Source organism: Mus caroli, unplaced genomic scaffold (genome assembly GCF_978045245.1).
Source record: "Mus caroli unplaced genomic scaffold, Mus_caroli_1 scaffold_14, whole genome shotgun sequence".
Taxonomy (NCBI): domain Eukaryota; kingdom Metazoa; phylum Chordata; class Mammalia; order Rodentia; family Muridae; genus Mus; species Mus caroli.
Genome location: NW_028227269.1, coordinates 115,228,641 through 115,253,459, shown reverse-complemented (window position 1 = coordinate 115,253,459; position 24,819 = coordinate 115,228,641). Strand labels below are relative to the sequence as shown.

The 24,819-nt window shown below is 40.6% G+C and overlaps 1 protein-coding gene across 1 annotated transcript in view; it reads right to left on the bottom strand.

Annotated features, from left to right (window-relative positions):
- The window catches only part of Rapgef5 (Rap guanine nucleotide exchange factor 5), a 239,294-nt gene that overhangs the window by 95,002 nt on the left and 119,473 nt on the right, over positions 1–24,819 (bottom strand). Inside the window, exon 9 of the mRNA XM_085830724.1 lies at positions 13,746–13,871. Coding sequence (XP_085686850.1) covers positions 13,746–13,871 — 126 coding nt within the window. The remainder of the gene's footprint in view (positions 1–13,745; positions 13,872–24,819) is intronic.

The window sequence follows — 24,819 nt, the reverse complement described above, 5'->3', positions numbered from 1 at the left end:
GCCACTGCACGGGTGGAAGACAGCGAACTTTTTATTTAAAGCGTGAAAATTTCCAATCAACTGCAATCCTACCACTGATACACTTTTGAATTTTCAAAGATCTGATTTAGTGTTTGAACTTGGGAAACATTTCATATCACCCATATTTGCTTTCTCTACCAGTTCCACACTACAAACAAATGCTTAGTGACCAATACCGGAGATCAAAAATTCAAATAGAACATAGACGATGCTCACAGAGTAAGTTTGATGTGTTGGGGATTTAGATGATTTGTATTTTAGAAAAACAGTGGTTTGGGGTGGTGATATGAAGTAGTTTGTAAAGCTACGGAGCTAATAGCAATAACCAGAACACTTGCTTGGTGTTTACAAGAGTCTAATGTCATTAAGAAACAGTATTTGTCAAGATTTAGGAATTCCAGATCTCCGTCTTCTTCAGGACATTCTGAACTCAGAAAAACAATTCCAAATATTTAATAACTTGATTTTAAAATGTTGCTTTAATAACCTGATAAGACAGACAAGTTCTAGCTAGTTAGGCCAGATGAACCATCCATCTCATAGCAACACCATTTGACAATAAATTTTTAAAAGTTCTAGCTATTTTTAAAACATTAAAGAACAGAATGATTCTTGGCAATGAGAGGCATACTCAATTAGACCAGAGGGGGAAAAAAATAAAAGCTACTGGAAGCTTCCCAAACAATGAATTGATTGCCATTATTAAATGGCATCACCCCCTCCCAAAGAATTCAATACTTCAAAGTGTGGATGCTCTAAATTTGTATGTGCATGTATGGGAAGGGATGGTTTTAGAGCTGGAAGAAATCACAGATATCTATATCTTAATTTAGTATATATGGAAATGAGGCTTACAAAGGAAAGCTACCATCCAATTTATAGTAAAAACATTTAACTTGGAAAATTTGTTAACGGAAATTCAATTTCTCCAAAGTAATAAATGTTTTTATACTAACAAAAAATTAACTAAAGTAAACGTATACATGTGATAGGTAATTAAGAAATATGACTTTTACATTATAATAAATAAGTTAGAGAAATGTTAAAGACCTAAATGCAAAAGGCAGTTCCAGAAGAAATTTAAAAGACAGTAATGTTGAGTGTCTACCTGGCCTTGGGAGTGGAAAGGCTTTCCTATATTAAAGGCATATTTTAAGGTGAAGAGGAGTAGGAGAAATAGTTTCTGCTCATAAAAATAAATAAGTAGGAGACAAGCTAGGGGAAAACTATATGTACCAATAACATTTTGTAACCTTGATGCATAAAGTATTTATTCAAGTCGATGAATGGAAAATGGGCCAAGAAGGCAAATGGATTAATTAAGGAGAAAGAGAAACAGATTAGTGTAAGTTACAAACTTACATTACATTAGAAAAGTTACAACTTTTCTAAAAATCATGTAAAGTCCAACAAGGTATTTCTCTCTCTTCCCCAACCACAGAGCAACTTGCCAAAGATCTTAGAGAATCCCCAGAAAAGGCGAAGGTGAGAATGAGAACACTCTGGGTCAAGTGCTTTCACGCACTGTTGGCTGATCACTAAGTAAAACCTAGTACAAGCTTTGATGGGAAGTAGCTGGGCCAAAACACAAAAAGAATTGACACAAGTTGTGTCTGTAAGTACTCACTGTGCTAGGAACGAACCCTTACAGTATAGGGAGAGACTCTTTTAGACCTGGGATAATTGGAAAAACCTATTTGTTCCCAGTGGACAGGTAGCTTAGTATGTCATGAAGTCATAGAGAAATTAACCCATGAGCATACTGGAAGTAGCCAGGAAGGGAGAGGAGCTGTCAATCATCTCTAGGTTCTCTACAGAATCCATATGCTATCTTTCCAGTTGGTAGTTTCAATCATGAAGATATGTGCCTTAAGTTCTGGCATGCTGCCGGATACCTAATTCTGGACCAAAAAACATCCATATAGAAACATCTCCTCCAGATGGAATTTGTTTTCAGAACAGATTGAGACATCGACTAATTGAGGTCCAGGTCTATATTAAAATGCATAGGAGGGTATTTAGGGGTGTTTTATAGCTAGGACCGTTGGGGAGTCAGGAATGGTGATAGATAGCAACATGTAACCTCCTTTACCTTAAGACCTATGTTATTTATGATTAATACTGTAATAGAGTGATACCAAGGAAGTGAAAGGCACGGTGCTAATGCCTTACAGACACATGAGCAACGACAGTTTTGGAAACAAACATCTTATCACAGCCTTTCTCCTCTGGGAGTCTGTCCAACTTTCTCCACTGGATTCACTGCCCTTCTCTTTTCTCCCTGCTTGTTTTCTCATCCTCCCCTCACTGAGCGTTGGCGTCCTCTAGCTCACATCACATACTCAGTAGCTTCATTCTTGGTCACAGTTGTTCACCCACTGTTTCTATCAATGAATGGAGGTGATAATAAATGAATATTATCTCAAACAAACAAACAAACAAACAAAAAAACCTTGCCTCTGTGCATGAAGAAAGAAGGCTAAATCAACATTAAAAATTATCCAGGGCTTCAACGATGTGAACTTTATGTGTGGAAGGTAGCTAAATAAATGACTGCCACATGCAGGGCTCTGCCTGAAGACAGCTCAGTAACTAAAGGGTCCCAATTCCCAGTGTCTGTGGCTCCTGCCTTCAGCTAAAGCATACAGGGCAGATGTTTGCCTATACCCAAGCCTTTGTCCTTCCATGGGGTCTCAAGGGCTGAGACATGCATCTTGTGGTTCTGCATTCAGAAAGAGAAGGCATGGTTTCTGGTTCCTCTATTCTGTACCAGGACAATCTCAAAGCCTAGGTCTTGTATTAACCAGGCATTCTCTCTGCATCCATCCATAGAGATCCCGAGTTAGCCATGCATGGAATGTAAGGTGTAAGTCAGAGTTAAGACACATAAATGGCAAATGACAGAGGGCGGGACACAGCACAGCAAGATGGGGAATAGATGGGGAATGCATTTTTGTAAAAACCTAGTAAGGATTTTTCCAGGGTGTGGTGAGTTTTCTCAGGTCTGGGCAAATTTCCTTCGTGTGCCAAGATTATGAGTAACATTGATGGCCAGGAACTTTATTAGTGACTTGGACGGAAATGGGATCTACTTAAAACTGAAATAAAGGTCAGGTGTACTTGCCAAGTTACAGTGAAAATGCCATTTAATAGTTCAGAGAGTCATCAAAGGTTTTAGTGCACAAGCACCTGGCATTCAAGTACATTCTTTAAAGGCAAATCAAGGAAGGTATCATTGAGGTGTGTGTGTGTGTGTGTGTGTGTGTGTGTGTGTGTGTGTGTGTGTCTGTCCTCTCACCTCCCCCCCACCCCGAGTTGCTAGGGATTGAATCCAGTGTCTTTTACATGATAGACAAGCCCCCTCCCACTGAGCTACACTGCAGTCCTAGGTTACCGCCTTTCTTTTGTTTCAGTGTTTTATATTCTACCCCATACAGGCTCAAAACCTTCCTTTGCCACCTCCAGGGTTTTAACCTGCAGGAGGAGTGTACTGTTGCCAGCTTGGCCACATGTGTTCCCGTCTCTGCCTTTTTATTGCATCTTTTAAAATTCTAGTCACACCTATTATTAGAGGGGACAGCATAATCTTCATAGCTTCAATTACCCTATTTCCCACCCTGTTTTACAGATATATCTGACTGTTGTTTTAATACTGAGATAATTTTTGGATATGTGCTTCCCAATGGGTATTTAATGAGAAGTACTGAATGACCCCATTTATATTTTGCTGACAAAATTATTGGTTTCTGCTTTCCTGGGATGCTAATTTTCTGATGGGGTAACTGCTAATAAAGAAGGGAAATTTGCTTTACAGAAGCAGTTTATTTGGAGCTAAGGGCCATTTCAATCATGCTAGCCTTGACCCAGGGTCCCACAATGTACAAATACAAGAACACCTAGAGGGTAAACTTGCATGCTCTGCCAAGCCTACAGGAAACACTGCTTTTACTACTGAATTTTGGCTTCCCTTTACAGAAACTAAAGATACATTTGTTTTACTAAGGACATATTACCAATGAAAATATTTTAATATTTTCTTGTGGTTAATGAGCATCCCATGGAACTAATGAATCACATTTTATTTACCACCTGACTTAAGGGGACTGCTTATAAATCTATTTAGCAGGTGCCAGTTTATGAAGGGTACAGCTTTTCACTAACACAAAGCACATGGCGTCTAAGGTTCCTTCCAAAGCCTACACTTCTCAGAGGAAAACTCCACTCCTTGAGTTTATGGTGAAAAATCAGTCTCCCAATTTGTAATGAGTCATAATATGTGATATATAATACATGATACATAGTAAATACATAGTACGTGATATATATATATATATATATAATACCTGATATATGCTCAATACATAATATGTGATACATAATACAGTGAGAGTGAGTTCACTGAGCAGAGAGAATTATAGCATTCCGCAACTATAAATTCAGTTTAGGATTTCTTGATGCATATAACCATTCAAGAACTTTCTCCTCAAGAGTATCACAGTGAATTCTGACTAGGGAAAATTCATGCAAGCTTTGAAGAGTTATCTACACCAAGGGACACTCTCCCTTTTCTTTGGTGGCACAGAGCCAAAAATTTTACCTTGGTAAACTCCACTCCCACTCTGCCTCTGGGGTCACAGGATACATGCTCTTATGACTCATTTACTTTTCCTAAGCCCCTTACAAATCCCTGCCCTCAGGGTGCTTCCTGTTACGGTAACTGTCTTGTGATCATCCTTATGGTGTTCGACTGTTTCTTGGATCTTGAAGATCCCCTAATCCTTTATTATGATTCACCATGCCTTCATCATGCCAGGCACCCCTGGAACATGCACAGAGAAGACACTTATAAAGGACTGTTGAAATTCTTGACTTTGTTCACTTCCTTGCAAACTAATGTATAATAAATGAGCACATACACAGAATTTTGCTTCTCCACCTTTGGTTGGAAGGAAACAATGGGGATGAGACCACAAAATCTATTCCTGCTAAGCCTAAGCACCACAGCACTGACTTTTAAAGACCTGAATAATATCTTTTAGTTTTCAATAACAGTAGACAATTTTTTTAAGTCAAAAAGACAAGGCCAGGGGAAGAAGCTTGGTTGGAAAGTGCCTACCTAACATGCCCAATACCCTAGTTCCATCCCCAGCACCTCAGAGGATGGTGTGCAATGATACACACCTGGAATTCTAGCGCTGAGGAGGAGGTGGTAGAGGATCCAAAGCTCAAGGTTCAAATGTGTGTGAGGCCAGCCTAGGACATAGGATGCTCTCTCTTAAAACATGAGCATAACTGAACCAAACAGAAAGTTAGAGACAAAAGTTTTCATGGAATGGCAAATAGGAACATAGTCTCGTTTTAAGACAAGTATGGGTATTTAGCATGGCTTATTAGAAAAATGCGTACTGTACACTTGCCCACAGTCTGTTAGGTTCTGTTAGGATATTTTAACACTCCTCTATTTTTGTTACCTTAACACAACATTCAGGGCTGCTAGATACCAGATGGGATTTTTTTTTCCTTCCCACCCACTTCCCACCATGGGAGGAAAAGGGATTTTTTTTTTTATTCTACATGAAAATCTTTTGTAAATTCCCTTTCTTCTTCTTTTTCAACTTAAGTATCAGAATCACTTTAGATCAGGAAACTTTGTCTGAATCCATATCAAACAGACAGAGTAAGGTGCACTTCCGTGAGTGTGAGCCAGACAGTCATCGACAGAACCTTTTTCACACTGAAGCTACATGTCGGCTCACGACTGGATTTTACAAAGCCATGGCAGTATACAAGTAAAGATTAGTGGGGATTCAGTGGTGTATCTTTTTAGGGAAAAGATAATAAATTGAAACAGTGCCAAGAGTAGACATTCTATCTTTTCTGAAACTGAAGACCCCAGAGCTGAACTTAAATGTACATGCTGCTTACAGCCTTATGCAAAACAAGAGTGAAGACCATGGAAGAGGAGTCAGAAAGCAAGCTTTATAAGTACTGGCTGTGATCCATCGTCAACATCAAACCCACCCCCACCCTCAGAAGGGGAATCTCAAATGCTAAACACAATGATCTCACTCACAATTCTTCACAAGACCTTAGTGTTCTCCCCAGTCTTGTGTTCTAAGATCACTATCAATGTTACTATAAGCACTAGACTAAACTCACATGGTCTTACACCCTCAGGCCTTTGTCACCTGGTCCTCCTAACAAGAACAGGATGCTGTGGCCACTTGACTACTCATACAGTTGCCATGCTCTCTCAGGCCATCACACTTGTCTTTCCTCTCTCTACATGCCCGGCGCTCCTTATCTCTCTATTCTTCCAACCACTTACATTCTCCCTTCTCCTTGGGGAAGTCTGTGTACCTTTCTTGACAAGACTTGAAGTCTCTATTCATAGTCTTCACCTACCTGCAATCCCACCTCCGACATGGGTAACTGAACTTAGTCTTGGATTCCTGGTAGAGCAACAGCAATACAAGGGGACTGGACAGTTCCCTGGGAGGGAGGCACATTATCAGCTGGTACCCCCACCTCTCTATTCTTCCATAGCTCTTCTTTTCCATTCTTCACTGAAGCATGATTCTTATAGAACCTCCATCTGCTGGGGTATCTTTTCCATAACAATCTGTCTCCATGTATCTGCTATACACCTAAATAAAACCAGTTTGCCAAGGAGTTATAGTGTTACTTGTCCAGACAACAGCTGATAAAGTATTGACAAAGTTATATTAGTTTAGATCACTCATGCATGGAAGTAGAGAAGAAAAGCATTAGAGCGTAGCCAAGGTTCTAGAAAGAGCTACCATGAGAGTGGGGGCAAGGGAGACAATAGCCAAGAAAAAAAAAGAACTGGTTTCCAATATATCATTTTAATTATTTCCTAGCCATGGTGGAGATAATGTGGCTATTTTAGTTTAGAAGAAACTAATAAACGTAGGGAACACTTGTACAGACGGAAACAAGATTCTTTGACAACAAGAGTTTAAGAAATCAAACTGAGCCAGGATTCACTTTCTCATCTGGGCTTTCAAAATAAAAGTGAATATATTCAGAAAAAAAAAACCATAACAACAAAGTTCTCTCTCTTAAAAACACTGAAGCTAATTTAAAGGCGGGAGAGGGGAGGGCAGGATTTGCAATGGGCTTCTTCTGAGAACTGAAAACAACAGTTAATGAGCAGATGGCTCCACCAGACAGCACGAAGCAGCCCTGAGACACACTGGTAGTCTAGCTGCCATTTGGAGGGAGAAAAACAAAGTCTAGAATTCCAGGAGCACACAGAGTGAACCAAGCTTGTAAGCCTTGTTCCCAAATGGGTGGAGGAAAATGACTCTGAGAACTGTGTTTGCTGGGTAATGGCTCTCATTCTCAACACCTGTAGAGTGGAATTACTGAGACTTCATTAAACACTGTCTTGAAAGAGCTGTGTTCCTTATGTTTAAAGCTATATGCTCAAAAATTTGTAGATTTAAAATCTAGATTAAAAACTTCTTGTGAGCAAAAATTACCATCTCCTACCATTGGTGTTCCTTTGAGACCAGGTGGACACTGATTCGAAATGGACCAAAATAATTTACTCAAGGAAGCCCCTTTTTCTATGAAAAGATAGCTTTAATACTAACCCAAACTCAAAGTCAAGATTTTGTTATCCAGAAAAGTAACGTGATTTCAGTTTGGTGACTTCTGTTTTATAAATGGGCAGCTTAAGGTCTTAAGAATTCACTATTACATCTGATTTCTGGCGTTCAATATAAACAATGATGCTAGAAATTTCTATTCATATTTAAATAGTTTGGGGGTTAAATCATTTTAATGGAAAACTTTTAATGGGATGGGATCTGGAATTATTCTCATCTAGATGTATAGTACAAATCTGAATATAAACTATATAACAACAACAACAAAACCCTTTTATATAGAGTAAAACCATTTCCACCCTACATGTAGCCCTACTCTTTAAATAAAACAAAGTCATAGGAACAAAGTTTGGGTATATAAACTATGGGTGACAGCAGTCAGATATTCTAAACCACTTCTCAGCAATCCTTAAACAAGGAGCCCCTTTGACGTCTGTAGAATTCCAGGATGAGGCTGCAGGAAACAGGGAAGAGGAAATTCCTGTCCAGAGGGAGTGATAGCCAGCTTTCCCTGGGGTAGGCAGCAGTACATGCCAAGATTCAGTTTCAGCATGAGCCAAGTCCCCTTCCCACCCATATCTCATGAGTGAATTGGAGAAGGGGAAGGAAGTAGGGTGGGTCCTCAGACTTAACAAAGGAACTGAAGAAAACCGGGTGGGAAGAGGCAGGGTGGAGACAAAACCCCTCAGGAAAGTCCTGCCGAACAATTGCTTACATACACATTCTACTAGTGGACACTGGGGAGTCAGTATGTACTGCTAATGTACAGTGTAATGTCCACAGAGCATAAGGAGAAACATTTTCATTTCAAGAGAAACAGTTTCAGTTTTCTGGTCAACACTACACCTATCTTCCAGAAAATCACACCCACATCTATGCAAAAATGTCAAGATATCTGTTTTACTGATGCTAAAATGTGAAGAGTACCAAGTACCCCAGGCTTTCCTTGTCTTGCCTCCCCATCTCCCTAAGGTGTCTTTGCATTACTGTATCCCCTTCCACCAGGGATGCCGGTCTCATTCATTCCTCCTTCTCTTCCTCCTCTTCCTCCTCCTCCTCTTCCTCTCCCTCCTTCTCCTCCTTCAGAGAAACCAGGACTCATGTCATCTTAGGTTCCTCTCTCCTGTGTGTCCTTACTTCAGTGACAAGGGGTTTGGGAATATGTACACCAGAATTCACCCAGCCTAACTCTACCTAGTCACCATCAGCCTCAGCTTCCCAACCGGACAGACTGGAAGAGTCTTCAATTAGAATTGTTTAAATCCAACTCAAACTTACTTTTAAAAATTTAAAACAAGGTCAACTTTTATCTCTGCTATAGGAAAGGTTCCAGTGTCCCCAGCCGTAAATCCCCCTCCTCACACAAGTTTATCACTTTGGGTCCTCAATGCGCCTATCCTGTGGAGGTCTCTTTTAATGGCTTTTCTTCACAACTAGATTAACTTCTTGATGAACAGGAGCTAGCACAGTTATTCTAAATTCACCATGGTATCAACATAAGTAAAAGTTTAGTGAATGAATGAATAGGAAGAGAACATTCTAGAATGACAGTATTAGTCAGACTAACTCAGAAGACATAGGTCAAAAGAGCAAGCCTAACATTAATAGTGACCTTTTCTGAACTAAGCAGGATAGTGTTCCAGCAAATAGCAGCATTTGGGCAAATGACCAATTAATTTGGGCATAACCAGAGTTGCTCTCTGCTAGAGATATTTCGAGGGGATTGTTCTGGAATAAAAACCAACAACAACAACAAAACTTCTATGTGGTCTCTATACCACTAGCCAGCTAACAACTCATAAACCAGATATGCTTTAAGATCCAGCATAACCCAGGGAAACAGAGCAAAGTCAATGCAATGGCCTATGTGGTTTGGGGACAAAGCCCCAAAGGGAATAACCATTCTCGTGATAAACAGAGCATCATGGCCAAGCATGTTGGTGCAGATCTATAATCCCAGCCGCACAGAGATAGGACTGGAGGACCATAAATCTAAAGCCACACAGAGCCATATAGTGAGATCTATCTCAAAAGACAAATGTAAACAGAAAAACAACACAACACAAACAACACAACACACTTGTTTCTACGCTGTATTCAAGAAACAACCAGTACTCAAAAAATATTGAATATAAAGAAGAACATGCATCCTCAATTATGAATCATCAAGCTCTGTCACTTCATGCCTAAACCGTTCCTAACATCTACCGCCTTGTCAGTTCCCACAGGCTAGCACCTCTTGTCCGACTAACTACAACAGCTTTGTAAGATTCTTGCCAACACTTCCCTCTTCCTCACCCAGCTATTCCTCTGAACTGAAGCCAGAGATGCCTGACAAAGCCCACGACTGCCCATGTTACTTGTCTTCGTTGATAGCTCTCCTTTGCCAAAAAGACAAGTCCAAACTCACTGGGGAGGCTTACTTCGTCTTTCACAACTGCATTTTAGCTTTCCTTCCAGCCCACCCGTTCCATTCCTCATGAATCACCAATAGCTGGTTCCTCTGCCTAAAATGCTCTTCCCTGCTATGTCCTTCTCTCTGAAAACCAGTAATCCTACAAGGTCAAGTGCAAAATTCCTGTTCACCCCTTTCCTCTACTGACACAACCACAGAATTAAGACTCACAAATTCTATGCCTACATAAGAGGTTCATTTCCTCAAAGAGTTAATGATTGAATGTTAATTCTCCCATCAAAATGTTTAGAAGACACTGTCCTATTTTTGCCCTCTTGTTTAAGCCTCCACATACTAATTATCAACACCTAGAAATGAGTGCTGCCCAATTTTGCCTATAGCTAGTTAACAGAACATAGTTATGCCGAATGATTCCTAAGAAACATGATAATTGCAATTCTAAATTTTTCTTCCTGCAACTCCCTGGCATAAGCACATAGTGAGACATTTTTATGATTTCATGAATTTATAATCATAGCATTTGTCAGTTCAAGAAAATACTAAAAACGTCCACTCAGCAAAGTTTAGAGCTAAGACGAAAGAATGGACCATCCAGAGACTGCCCCACCCCAGGGGTCCATCCCATAATCAGCTACCAAACACAGACACTATTGCATATGCCAACAAGATTTTGCTGAAAGGACCCTGGTATAGCTGTCTCCTGTGAGGCTTTGCCACTGCCTGGCAAATACAGAAGTGTATGCTCACAGTCATCTATAGGATGGAACACAGGGCCCCCAATGGAGGAGCTAGAGAAAGTACCCAAGAGCTGAAGGGGTTCTGCAACCCTATAGGTGGAACAACAATATGAACTAATTAGTACCCCCAGAACTCGTGTCTCTAGCTGCATATGTAGCAGAAGGTGGCTTAATTGGTCATCATTGGGAAGAGAGGACCCTTGGTCTAGCAAACTTTATATGCCCCAGTACAGGGGAAAGCCAGGGCAAAGAAGTGGGAGTGAGTGGGTGGGGGAGCAGGGGGGTGGGGGGACAGGGTATAGGGGACTTTTGGGATAGCATTTGAAATGTAAATGAAGAAAACATGCAATAAAAAAAAGAAAAAAGAAAACAACAACAACAACAACAACAACAAAAGTCCACTCAGAAGGCTCTAATCCCCTTCAATTTGTAATAGACCACTAAGAGTAACAAGGGCTTTGTTTTGCTAACTATGCCATGCATAGCAGTTATCCTTCAAAGTTACTTTCCTATTTGGACACATACTCATGAGAGGGATGTTCTGTAACTGGAGAACAGAGCAGAGTGAAAACAATAATCCAGTAGACAGTTGGGATTCTAACTTAAATGTTGCCATTATTTACTTAGCTAGCTTCAGCCAGGAAAGGTAGATGAGATTTAAAAATGACAAAGGAAAGGAACCCTGTGCACAGCAGCAGGGCTGGGTCATTACTGTGGAATAAGGAGAGCAAGCAGCAGACTTGGGCTGACATTGCTGAACTGCAGTTTCCTCAGGGGCTGTGTGCTTCAACTGAGCTTCCCTGAGCAGGAGCAGAGGCCTGGGATTGCACACTAAAACTCATGAGGACTCAACTTAGCAAAAGCATTGTTACAACAGATTCTCAAGATATGAGAGGTTAAAATACGGGAAGAAGGCTTGGAGTTTTAGATAATGATTGTAAAAATCTGCAGGCGCCTAATATACAGCCATTCCTTTATGAAAAGATGCATCAGTTTCAGCTCGCTTGCTGACTGGCTCAAGTGGGGTCATCCTGCAGATGGAGAGTTAAGCTGGACGGGAAAGTCTGTGTGGGGAAAGGCATAACTCGAATGTTTGTTTAAACATTTTCCTTCTTAGATGCAAACATTTCAGAGATGTGAATGCATCAATCACACGACCTTCATGCAAGAACTAAAATACATTACTGTCCTGTTTTAGAGACTTCAAAAGGTTTAAAGGCAGCAGCAGCAACAACAACAACAATAACATAATCATAAGCCAAACTGCAAATCTTCACACTTGAAATTTCTTGATCCTTTAAAAACCTTACCAGTGACTAGCATTAGCTTCGGATTTCTACATTTTGGGAGGAATCTCAATCTCACTAGCTGTAACTATAGTGTTCTGTATACTAATAATTACAAAACAAAGGCAACACAGGTGTCCTGTGAACAGCACAGAGTTCTTCATGGCCTGAAGCCTATGGTTAGTTCCTGCAGAATGAGACTCTACCATTTTTCTTTGAACAATTCTGCCCTATTTTGAGTTGTCAGCAGTTCAATGCATCTGATTTGCAATCACCCATAATATACAGCATTCATTTAAAGGTCTACTAGGAAGGCAGAACACCAGCAATTGCACTATGATATGTTTTCACACTGTCAACAGACTCATGATGCATTTTGAAATAAAAAGGCACAAGAAAGCTGCTAGTCTCCTAATTAAAATGAATCCAAAGGAATAGAAGCTTAAGAAGTTCATTGAAGCTACATATTAAAATATATAAATATCCCAAGGGTATGACTAGGTAAGGATTAGGCTGTGACACAGGCAAACTATTAAAAGCAAAGGATGCTTTTAACACCTTAAAAAAGTACTTGGACTTCTTGGTAATACCCAACAAATGGCAGATGCTGAATCTTCCAACTATAAAGCCAACCACTAGCCCTACAACATTTCAATCTCAAGGCTCTGAAATTATCTTTATGATTCCTTTTACTTGAGATATCAGTCCTTACAGTGCTAAGCTGCCAAACTATTAAAAATATTCCATGTTAACAAGCTGAACAACTAGCCATGGAAGTCCCAAGCCACCGCTTGCTCAGGAAAACCCTGTCATTTGCATCGACGGACCTGTGGCTGAAAAAGCACTAGCAGTTTCTTCTCTCCTGGCAGAGTTTGAAAATGTGGGGGAAAAAAAGTTATAGCCAGAGAACCAGAGAAAGACAGAGAACTGATCTCCTTTGTGAGCAGTCCTGGACTGCAAGAGTGAAGTCTTACAAATAACAATCAGAGGATCACAATATGTGGCAAGAGAAAGCTGCTACATTGTCTTCCCAGCCTGAGGGCAGCATTCTCAGCTCTAAGGCTCCAGCTGAATAATGGCTTTGAGGGGACTAAGCAGATCATTCCCCACCCCCCCACCCCGGCTTTCACTGTATCCACACAATATCACTCTTGTTGGAACACAGCATTCAGAAGCCACTGGGAAGTCTCCATCCGACCCGCCCTCAGTGAGAGCGGCTATAATCTGTTTTTCTGTCCTTATCTATTTCTAGAGAGCCAGGGTTACATTCCTTTGGAGATGAGATCCATGACCAAGATGAACACAAAAATACATCAGCACATTCGTTTAAAAAAAATCTATATTCTCTGTACTATGTAATGGAACAAGGTTTCCAGTGTAAGACCAGGAAGCTCACTATTATGATAGATATGCATGCATTCGTAGTTAAGTTTTTATATGACTTACTTCTGAGAGGAGCTTTCCTACAAACCTAGTCCCCAAATCACTAGATTAAGAGTTCAGAGCATCTACCGTCTTTATAGTAAGAAGGATGCTTTCCAAAGGCCAAATCCTAAACAACCACAATAAAATATTTGTGCCTTCATATATACAGCCAAGCAGAATCATTTTCCAGTCATTAGACCCACATCCCCAGGAGGAAAGGGCTTACCTGTTCCAACTTCTCCGATTCTTTTTTTTCTGTCTGTAAAAACTGACAGTTTTCTCTTGCCAGCTTGTGGACCAGCTCAATACGTCCGATATCATCTCTCTCTTGAAGCTTGCACATCACCCCAGCCTTCAGAGTTGGAGAAAATGCGAAGAGATACTTAAATCCACAGTCCCAGGACATGACACCACCACAAAGTTCACCTTATAATAAGCACATTTTAACTGTGACCCGAATTAAAGCATGGCCTTCATAAAAGATTTTTGCCTCTCCAAAGTTAAATCTGTGTTATTTTAATGCAGAGCGATACCATACTAGAGACTTCAAATTGAGAGCATGTATCAGTCTACTTTAAGAGCTGGAAGGGCGAACTAAATCATTTGCTACTACGTGTGCGCCTGATATGCTGGCATTTGTTTGTTCCTGACAGCCTGTTTCCTGTTACATAAGCAAAGCCTAGCAAAAGGTTAAAAATTCATGGGAAAGTTAGCCAGGAACCACTCTGGCAAAAAGGGTGAAGTGATACAGAGTCCTAAAAATAACAGTCTACAACTTCCCAATTCTTTAGCCAGAGTGGATCATTCCATGGACAAATACAGTTAGCAAGAACGTTATGGGATAAACTTTTTTCACAACTGGAAAATTACTATGAGGACATAAGTAAAAGCATTCACGAGCCTTTAGAAACAATTCACTAAGCATCACTCATTTCTTTATATATTGAGGTCTTAAGCAGGAATAATATAGGAAGGTGGTGACTCGTTTAGAACAGGAAAAAAAAGAGGTAATTCTAACACAGAGACTATAAATTATTTCTACTCAAGTCCTTTCTCAAATGGTTCACACAGACATACTGAGGCATGATCTAATAAAGAAACCTGAAGTTAACTTGGCAAGATTAGTCAAAACCATTGAATCTTTATTTACCCAATATAACCTACAGGATTTGAATATACTCAGCAATGTGACCAAATATGGGAAGGGGATTTGTGAGAGCTCTCAAGTTTCATGGTCTTAGCAGTTTGTATGAAAGTCACCACATTGCTGAGTGGGTAACACAGAAATACAACCAGACATGCAAAGCAACAACTACAACTTTATTTCCAAAGGCTCAGAAGAAAGAAAATTCTCCAAGTAGCCATCACAGACCCCTAGGGGGCAGCATGCAGAATTCTCCCACTAAAGTGTATGGCTTGTGCTTATAACATTCCTCATGAGTGGTGTTCTAGTTTCTTTCCTAAGTTGCCTTGCACAAGGACCTCATCTTATCTTAAGACATCCTGTACAGTGGTGGAAAGCCAGAACTGCTGGAAAGTCCCGTACAACCCCAGAAGTTATTTAATGTCAATCCATGAGCATAGTTTTCCCTTTTAAAGCAACTGGAACAAGGGCTATCCCTTATCCAACAACACAATCTTTCTAGTATTAAACATACATACTTATTGCAACATCACTTAATATTTTCAAGATACATATCTCTGGGTGTCTATTTTATTTTATACATTGTTCAATAGACTTTGAAAACCACCCACTTAAATCCTAGAGCTATAGGATTAAACTCCTCGAAGTCCCTCACATTCCTCCAGTTTGCACTCAACAGAGGTTATAACACAAACACACACATACACACAGATACACACAAACACATACACGAGAGAGAGAGACAGAGACAGAAACAGATAGACATAGACACAGAGAAAGAGATAAGAGAGGCGAGAAAGAGACAGACAGACAGAGAGACAGGAGAAAGATAGAGAAACAGACACACAGAAAGAGGTACAGAGGAAGAAACACAGAGAGACACAGAGAGAGACACACACAGAGATACAGAGAAAGAGACACATACAAAGAGACAGAGGAAGAGACAGAGACACAGGGAGATACAAAGAGACACAGAGAGATACAAAGACACACTGAGATATAGAGAAGAGACAAATAGACACACACACACAGAGAGAGAGAGAGAGAGAGACAGAGAGAGAGAGAGAGAGGTAGTATATGACAGGAAAGAAAAATAAAGTATAAGGGGGGGGGAACAGAGCAATAATTAGAGGTCACCTCTGAACCTGGAGATTTTCTAATAAGATGGCATTTGAATAGAAACCTAAAAGAAGCAAAGAAAAGATGGTGTCAACCCCCAAAGGAAGAGTGTGTTACCCAGAGAACAAAGATCCCCAGGCTTGGTGTACTTGGCATGCTGAAGGACCAAGAAGGGAATATCATCATGGTATGACAGACCAGTCAGGGGATAGCTGGTGAGACCATCAGAGAGGTGCAGAGTCAAATCAAATAGCTTTCTTACAGGCTATGTAGAGAGTTCATAGTCCTAAATGGGGTGTCTGTATCAAATCTATTTCCTCGGGGTTCAGGGAACTCTGTGGATGAGGACGCAGAAAGATTGTAAGAATGAAATGATAAGAAGCAAGGTCTTCTGAACACACATCTATCAACTCAGATCGTGGCAGCATGCACAGGGCCAGCAAGGGTCTGCACAGATGGGGCTCCACCACTGAGAGAAGTGGAAACAGGCCCCCATCCCTAACTCAAAAGCCATGTGCAGTTGATAATCACTTGCAAATGAAAAACAGGTTCTCTTCAATGGAGTCTCGCTGGGTAGACTAACCTCTCTTTACAGGCAGGCCTCAAGCCCAGCAGTAGATGCCCAACACAAACTGGACTCAGTGGATCTTTGAGGATTCTCTGTCCTATAATGTTTAGTTATGACAATATATTTTTTTAAAACTTTAGAGGTCTTTTGCATGTGTATGTGTGTAGGCTTCCAATTTTCTTTTCTTTTTTGAGAATCCTGCATGTACATATGTGTGTCTCTGCATCTACACATGCTTTTTCTTTGGCTTTTTCTTGTGTTTGTTTTGTCTTACTCTGGTTGCTTGGTTTTGTTTTATATTATTATTATTTAGATGCCTGGGCTTTTTTTTTTTTTTTTTGGTTGTTGTTGTTGTTTTTGTTTTCCAGACAGGGTTTCTCTGTGTAGCCTTGACTGTCCTGGAAGTTGCTCTGTACCAGCCGTCCTCAAACTCACGAGATCACCTGCTTCCACCTCCCAGTGCTGGGATTAAAAGCATACACCACTACCACCCACCTGGTTGCCTGTTTGGTTTTTAACAAGAGACAGAAAGAGTGTGAATTCAGATGGGAGGGGCCGAAGGGAGAATCTTGGAGGAGTTAGGGGGTGGTGCTGCAATCAGAATATATCATATGAAAAAAAAATCATTTTCAAGAAAAGAGAAATGAAAAAATAAAAATAAAATAAAATATAACCCTGTATGACTATAGATGGCACTAATTATATAAATATAAATAAATATATATATATATCCAAAGTAAAGATAATATATTTTGAAAGTCTCTATCATAAATAAATAAATAATAAATTTTTAAATAAATATATGTTCATCCTGATTTCAACTTATAGAATGTATAAGCACATTGAAATATCACATGGTATGTATCTAATTTAGATAGATAGATAGATAGATAGATAGATAGATAGATGATAGATAAATTAACTATAAAGATCCACTTAGCAATGACCTGATGAACTGGATTTTCTGTTCTTTGGAGGAATTGAGTTGGGCATTGGCCATTTAGCATCTTATATTAACAGGGCAACATTGCTTTTAATTAAAAAAAAAACCCCACAAATACACAGAAGTCACAGAATATACATTTTAGTTTAATAGTGAGAGTTATAATAATTAGTCTTCATAAAAATGAACTATGCTACTTCTTAAAATTAATTATGTGTCTTAGTTAAGATATGAGCTAATAGGCAGTCAAGAAAACTGGCCCTGAGTCATGAGAGTGGTTGAACTGGCCCTGCCCCTCACCAGCTGCAGCACTCAGGAGACTGAGCCCTGCACCTCATCTGTGCAACACAGTAGAGTTAACTCTGATGGCAAAGGCACGGGTGAGCCAAACTCCAGCATGGGAAAGCTAGAGAGCTGACTGGGCCCCTTGTGGGCTGCAGCAATTGGGAGTGTGGGCCCCATGCAGCGACTGGGCAGCACAGCAGAGCTGGCTCTGGAGGTGTGGGTGAGAGTGAGTCAACCCTGAGGGAAGATGGCAGGCAGCATTGGGTGGTCTAGCCAGAGCAGTGTCAGAGAACTCGCCCTGGTGGTGCAGATAAAACAGAGCCAGCAGGCTGACCATCTCAGCTATCAACCAGGCCCAGATCCAGGGCTCTGAATTGGCCTACCCCCAAATCTATATTATTGGTGAATAGCTGGGATATGTATAATGGCCAGTTCTGCTGATTCAAAGCTGCAGGATCTCCATGACACCAGGCAACAACAGAATAGCCAGGAGGAGTCCAGGTCAGGGTCCAATATTGATGATGTCACAAAAGTCAGAGACCTAGAACCAGACCAATGACTCAATGCAATGGACATTTGCAAGTGAAGGTGTGTGGACAGAGAGATATACTGTGGGACATACTATGACATACTACAGCTTCCACGATGAGATGTTTTATACGCTTTGGTTTTCTCTGTGTGTAGGTGTGTGTGTGTGTGTGTGTGTGTGTGTGTGTGTGTTTTATCTTAGGGGGAAGTTTATGAGAGTGAAGGGCGGCCATGAGGGGTGAGGAGATGAGTGGAACTAAGGTGCATGATGTGGCACAAAGAATCAATAAAAGTTGTTGAGAGAGAGAGAGAGAGAGAGAGAGAGAGAGAGAGAGAGAGAGAGGGAGAGAGAGATGAGCTGATGATATTTTATCAGGTATGTTATAAAAATACATTGTACTTACATTAAGTATTAACTAATCTGCAAAACAATGAGTGATATTAAAATACATGACAGTGCTTTGCCTACAGACAAAAGTTTGGATTCTTGTTCTGAACAAGATGAAACTCTTGGGAACGGTTTGAGAGGAGAATGATTACAGATGTGCACAAGTAAGGTTGAAGTAGTTGGGACAAGAAGAACATGAAGGAGACAAACTGGCTTTCACACAGGATGTGTCTCAGAGCTTCAGGCAGCAGAAGAGATGAAAAGACTTGATGGGTGTCTAGAAGCATTTCCAAAGCAATGTCTGAAGATTTTTTGGGGGTGCATTCCCCAAGAATTTGTAAATATTAGTGTCATGTGAAAGGAAGGTACCTATTCAAAGTCCCAGTAGCGATGGGGATGGCAGTCCGTAGGCTCGGAAGCAAAGACAAGGGTTGGGGTGAGATGTTGGGACCATCCAGAGTATAGATAGCATTGCTCTAGTTGTATGAATGCAAGATATAAATCAAAGAGCTGAGTACAATGTTTAGAAATGGGAAGGTGCAGTGAATCACAGGGAAACAGGAAGACTGAGCAGTTCCTGGGACAGATGGAGAACTAAAGGGGTTTCCACATGTGGGGTAGCAATCAGCCAGTACACTGCCCCAGTATGATGTAAGAAAGATGCTTCCAAATAACCATCAACTCGACAAAGATAATTTGTGACTTTGAGGAGAGGACTCTCCTCTCGAGGTGGGCAGGGGACAGCTTCACTAGCATGCAGCTATCAGAGAAGCCCAAGATGCTGTGATAGACTGGCCCCAGCTGGAGCAGGATGAGAGCAGGAATTCTGCTGGCTTGATATAGCAGAGATGAGGGGTACTTCAGCATATTTATCTATGTTAGAAATCATCAACCACACAGGGAAATCTGACCATACAAGGTGGGGGGGGGTGAAGGGAGAAAATGCAAGTGAGCGCATTTTCAAGATTAATACTCGAGTATTGAAAAGAAAACAAGACAGGAATATAAATATCAGTGCTCCAACCACTGGAACAACAGGCAGCATGCAGGTAGGCTGGCAGAGTCTGATGGTGACAACTCATGGAGATTCTTTACTGAAGGCATGTTTTTCCCCAGAAGTTATTAAGAGTAAGAATTGGGAAGAAGATGGTGGTAGTCTGAGAAACCATGGCACACAGCAGACATCTAAGTGGCTAGTGTTAGCGAAATTCTCATACCAGGCCAGACAGTAAAATACCTCAAGCTTTCTGTTACAAGTACTGGGCTCTGCAAGCAAAACCCTGGAGCAGCAAAGGGTGGTGGGTAAGCAGATGGGATAGTCTTGCGCGTGTCCAACTCGACCAGCAAGAACTACGCTGCAACAGCTGCACGCGTTTATTGGGAGAGCTTGATTGTAGAGGCGAAGAGATGCCGAGCCCAGAACTAGTGCTGCTTATATAGGCCTAGGAGAGGCGTGTCTCACACCCGGATTGGTTATGCACTATACCTCATTTGCATGTTCCTCATCTGATTGGCTACTTTCTCTCAGTATCTCACAGAACCTCATTAACATACCTCATTTGCATGTCTCACATCTGATTGGTTATTCTCTCAGTACTTCATTATCATACCTCATTTGCATGTCTCACATCTGATTGATTATTCTCTTAGTACTTTGCAGAGCCTCATTATCATGCCCGGGCCAGGCAGTGTTTTGGTGAAAAACTTTACTGCATAAGTAAGCATTGGTCGTTTGCTCAAACTTATGCGTGGTGGCCAGCAGAAGCCTGCACCACTCTGCAACGGCACATGTGGCTTCCCACAGGATAGGCTATGTCTAGTAACACTTTCATACGGACACAAGCAGGGGGCTGAAGGTATCATCTCCTGGCCTAGGATACCGGGTTGCAGAAATCCAGTGATGCTCTAGACCAGTGTTTTTCAACCTTCCTAATGCTGTGACCTTTTAACACAGTTCCTCATGTTGTGGTGACACCCCACCACCACCACAGAATTATTTCATTGCTGCTTCATGATTCTAGTTTTTCTTCTGTTATAAATCATATTGAAAATATATGATATGCAGGATATCTGACATGTGACCCACGGGTTGAGAAGCACTGATGTAGAACATCACTGTGGCCCATTTAAATTTTCCTTTTAAATCCTTTATCATCCTAACCTTCCTCCTAAGGGCATAGTTCTTGTTTGCCAAAATTTTAATGGTCCCTATAATCTGAAATGATGCTAAATAAATGGAGCAATCATGAAGATGTGTTTTTAGTCAGTGCAAGAGAGGGCAGAAGGAGACAAATGTCATCAAGCACCTTGTGGGGCTATTTCTACTTGCAAATAATCAGCCTTCTTTAAATATTATATTTCTTAAAGTGGTAAATGTCTGGTTTCTGGAGAATTCCTCTATGCTTACATCTGAGACTTCTTTCTAGTCCATGCTGCCCTCCGTGATGCACTGTCTACTGCTGAAGGGGATATGCTGGCGCCCCATAAAGCCTCAGACAGAGTCCATGGTAATACATCTCCCTCTTCACGATGTCTCTCTCCTTCCTTTTCTCTTGCTCCCAGTGTGGCCCTCTGAGTACCAGGGGGAGTGTGTGCGTGTGTAAGTATCAGGCAGAGCAGGAGCCAGCTGGAAGCACCAGGAGCTAATAGACAGAACCTGCAAGGGTTCTAATCCAAAGACCATGAGTCCCATGCACACACAGCTCTGTAAACAACTGTTACCAGTGTCAGCAACATCGGATAGATGACAAACACTGGCTCTATTTTAGTTTTTATAAAAGCACAAAGAAACTCTTCATCTCATGATGAGGATCCTAAATACAGACCTTTGTGTGTGTGTGTGTGTGTGTGTGTGTGTGTGTGTAAGGAAACATTTTTATCTGAGCCAAACATATGGATACATGAATCAAATATTTGAATTTCAAATAACAAATGTTATTACTTTAAAAAGTATGTTTCAGATTAATTAACTCATACTTATTTCATGTTTTCTAATTAAAGAAGAAATATTGCTGCCTTGATTTTCCAATTTCCATTTAATTTTTTTGAGGTACTAATATTTTCATGAGATAATTCTGAAGCACTCCTTATAAAATAAAGACTAGAGGAAAGTTTTCAGAGACGTTTATGGGTAGCCCGTTATTCCGTGGGGGTCTTTTCAGCCTGGAGAGATCACACATCCTCCACGGTTCATAAGATAGTGAACTTGAAAATACAACATAAAACCAGATGTTCTCTGGGGTCCCTTTCACGGCTCTGTAATTTAGTAATTTAATTCTAGAAACCCATGAATTTATTAATGTATTTTGGGAGCTTTGTTATGGACAAACAGGCAAATAACTGACAGCCCTTGATCTAGACTTTAATATTCATGGTCTATTTAATTTATCTATGTGAAATTAATTATAAACAGTTTACCTAACACTGCTAAGCCAGAAAAAAAAAGAAAGGATTAATGTGTAACTGTCAGAAGAATTATTTAAGAGCCTTATTCCAAGGTCTCTTTTGGAAGAAAATAATTCTCTATAATGTATAATTAAAGCTCTTTGTATGGGTTTCAGTAGGAGCAATGTTACAAATGCCAATGAAAAGTCTGTTTCCTCTATAAATGGAGTCATAACATGTGGGTCCACTCCCTTGGGGCTGAAAATGAAATATGGACAGGACTCTCTTAGGAAAGGATACATGGAGGACAAAAAAGCAACCTTCCCTGTGACAAAGGTGGAAAAAAAACAGTTTCACATCTGAAAACAAGGACTGCATTACCTTAACAGTAAAATTCACTTTTCTGGGCCTGAAAGATGGCTTAGCAGTAAAAGCATTTGCTGCACTTACATGAGGACACAACTTCAAGTGCCCAGTGCTCATGTTAAAAGCCAGGTGTGGCTATGTGCACAACTATGGCCCACCCCAGCACTGTGAGGTGAGTGTGCACATGCACGCATACACACACATACATGCACACGAACACGCACTTGCACACATGCACAAATATGCTTGCACATACACGCATTCACACGTGTACATGCAGAAGCACACACACACACAGGCATGCACATACACTGGCACACATACACACACACACACACACATACTACCACACATTCTTTCACACACACAAGTCGCTTTTGCTAAAACAGTAAATCACAGTGTAAAAACTGCTATCAAGAGAAGTTAACCAAGTGTTTCGTGAGAGCATGTTTGTAATAACAAGCTTCTACAGCGCAAATGCTACTGAACATAAATTCAGCATACGCAAATAAATTCTTACTGATTACTGCATAATGCATCTAAGTACATTAAAGATTAAGCTTGGAGGAGAAATTCACTATATAATTTTCTGTCTTTAGGTTTTTGTTCTTGGAGATAAAGGTCTATGGACCCAACAAGAGCCTCAAATTGTCTATCCAGCCACAGATGGCCTTGAACTTCTGATCCTCCTGCTTCCACCTTCCCAGTGTTGAGCTATGCACATCACATCAGTTTATGCAGTGTTGGAGGTTGAAGTCAGGACTTCCCGTATGCTAGGCAAGCCGTCTACACAGTGATGTTCTTACCATTGCTCCCCAGCTTCTTTTTTTCTTTACTCCCTTTTTCCTTTCTTCATTTAATACCCAACTGCCACCTAATTTTGGTAAGATTATCTGCACGTTACAGAAATCAGAAAGACTGTCTTCACAGTGGTAAAAAGCAAACATTTTGGAACAGGCTACTTTGGTCAGAAGCCCAGCCCACTATGTACTAGCTCATATGTAAAATGGTGGTAAGTCTACCCCTGTAGGACTGGTTTTAAGGTTTTACTACATTATCATCATCTTCTTCTTCTTCTTCTTCATCGTCATCATTAACAACAACAACAACAACAACAACGGGCTCAGAAAAGTGTCCACTGTGTGTATGTGGGGTTGTGGGTTTTAGCACTCACACTGTCACAGAGAAAGAAGAGGGGCCCTAGAAGAATCACCTTCCCCAATGTAAGCAGCTAAAGGAATTCAGGTAGCTTTGTTACAGAAGCAAAATTCTTACTATTCATTTTTTAAAAATTAAGTTTATGTGTACCTATCTGTGTGTGGGTATATGCACATGAGTGCAGGTGGCACAGAAGTCAGAATTGGGTAGCTACTGAGCCATATGTCCAGCCTGGAGAGGGAGTTCTTAAACCTCACACTATGCTGCTTAACATTGCACACTAGGACACTGGGTTTCTGAGTTTTTGTTTTCTTGCAGTGTTGCAGATGGAACCCAGGACCTCATGGTAGGCAAGCAGACCATCTCTGAGCTGCACGCCCAGCCTCTGCAGGTGTTTTTACAGGGCTTCATTCTGACCTCATTAAAAACAGGCATCTCCATTTTATAGAGTTGCAAACCTCACATACTAGATAGTGTACGGCACAGTGGGTGCTACCCCTCACCCCACCATACCTGACTCTATCAAACATATCCTGCTCCTTTCTCAAAAATAAATAATTAAATAAATAAAACACAACGGAAAACCTATGTAGTAGAATAATGCCCATTTTCTGGTGATAGGTGGATCTTACTCCTTCATATGCCCAAAGATTTCAATAGCTATGGGGCATTCTCCATACTAATATATTTTATCCTATACTGTGCAGGGGGCATGTCTGCTTGCAGCCTGAAGTATAATTTCAATATAAACTTAACTTCAGTATCATTACCATTATAATAAAAGAGTTCATTAAAACATTATAACCTGTACAGCCTTGATTGAGAAAAGCTAAAATGGTTATTCTAAAGGCAGTCAGATAACTAGGCTGAGTCTTCAAACACTTCATTTTAATATAAAGTAAATGGTTGTTGACACTGGGGTATCTGATCAAAGTCTTGTCCATTTGTGATTTAGCTCTTAGGGATCAATAACATAGGATCTCTGGCAGGTGACACATGGGTGGCTAAAGTATGTCTGAAAGCTCCTCTTCCACCAGCTTGAAGAAAAGTCCTAAAGGCTTATGCCTGGCTGTCTATTATCTATATACAGAGAGAGGGGTGGGAGGGAGAGAGGAAGAGAGAAGTGGAATCTACATATTATTTTATCTATCTATCTATCATCTATCTATCTATTTATCTATTTATCTATCATCTATAGATACAGAGAGGGGAAGGAGGTAGAGAAGTAGAATCTATATATAATCTATCTGTCTATCTATCTGTCTGTCTGTCTGTCATTATCTATAGATATAGAGAGAAGAAGGAGGGAGGAAGATTTGAAACCTATATATTATCTATCTGTCCATCTCTCTGTCCGTCCGTCCATCTATCCATCGATCTATCTATGGAAGCATTCTTTTTCTAACAGTCATTCTGT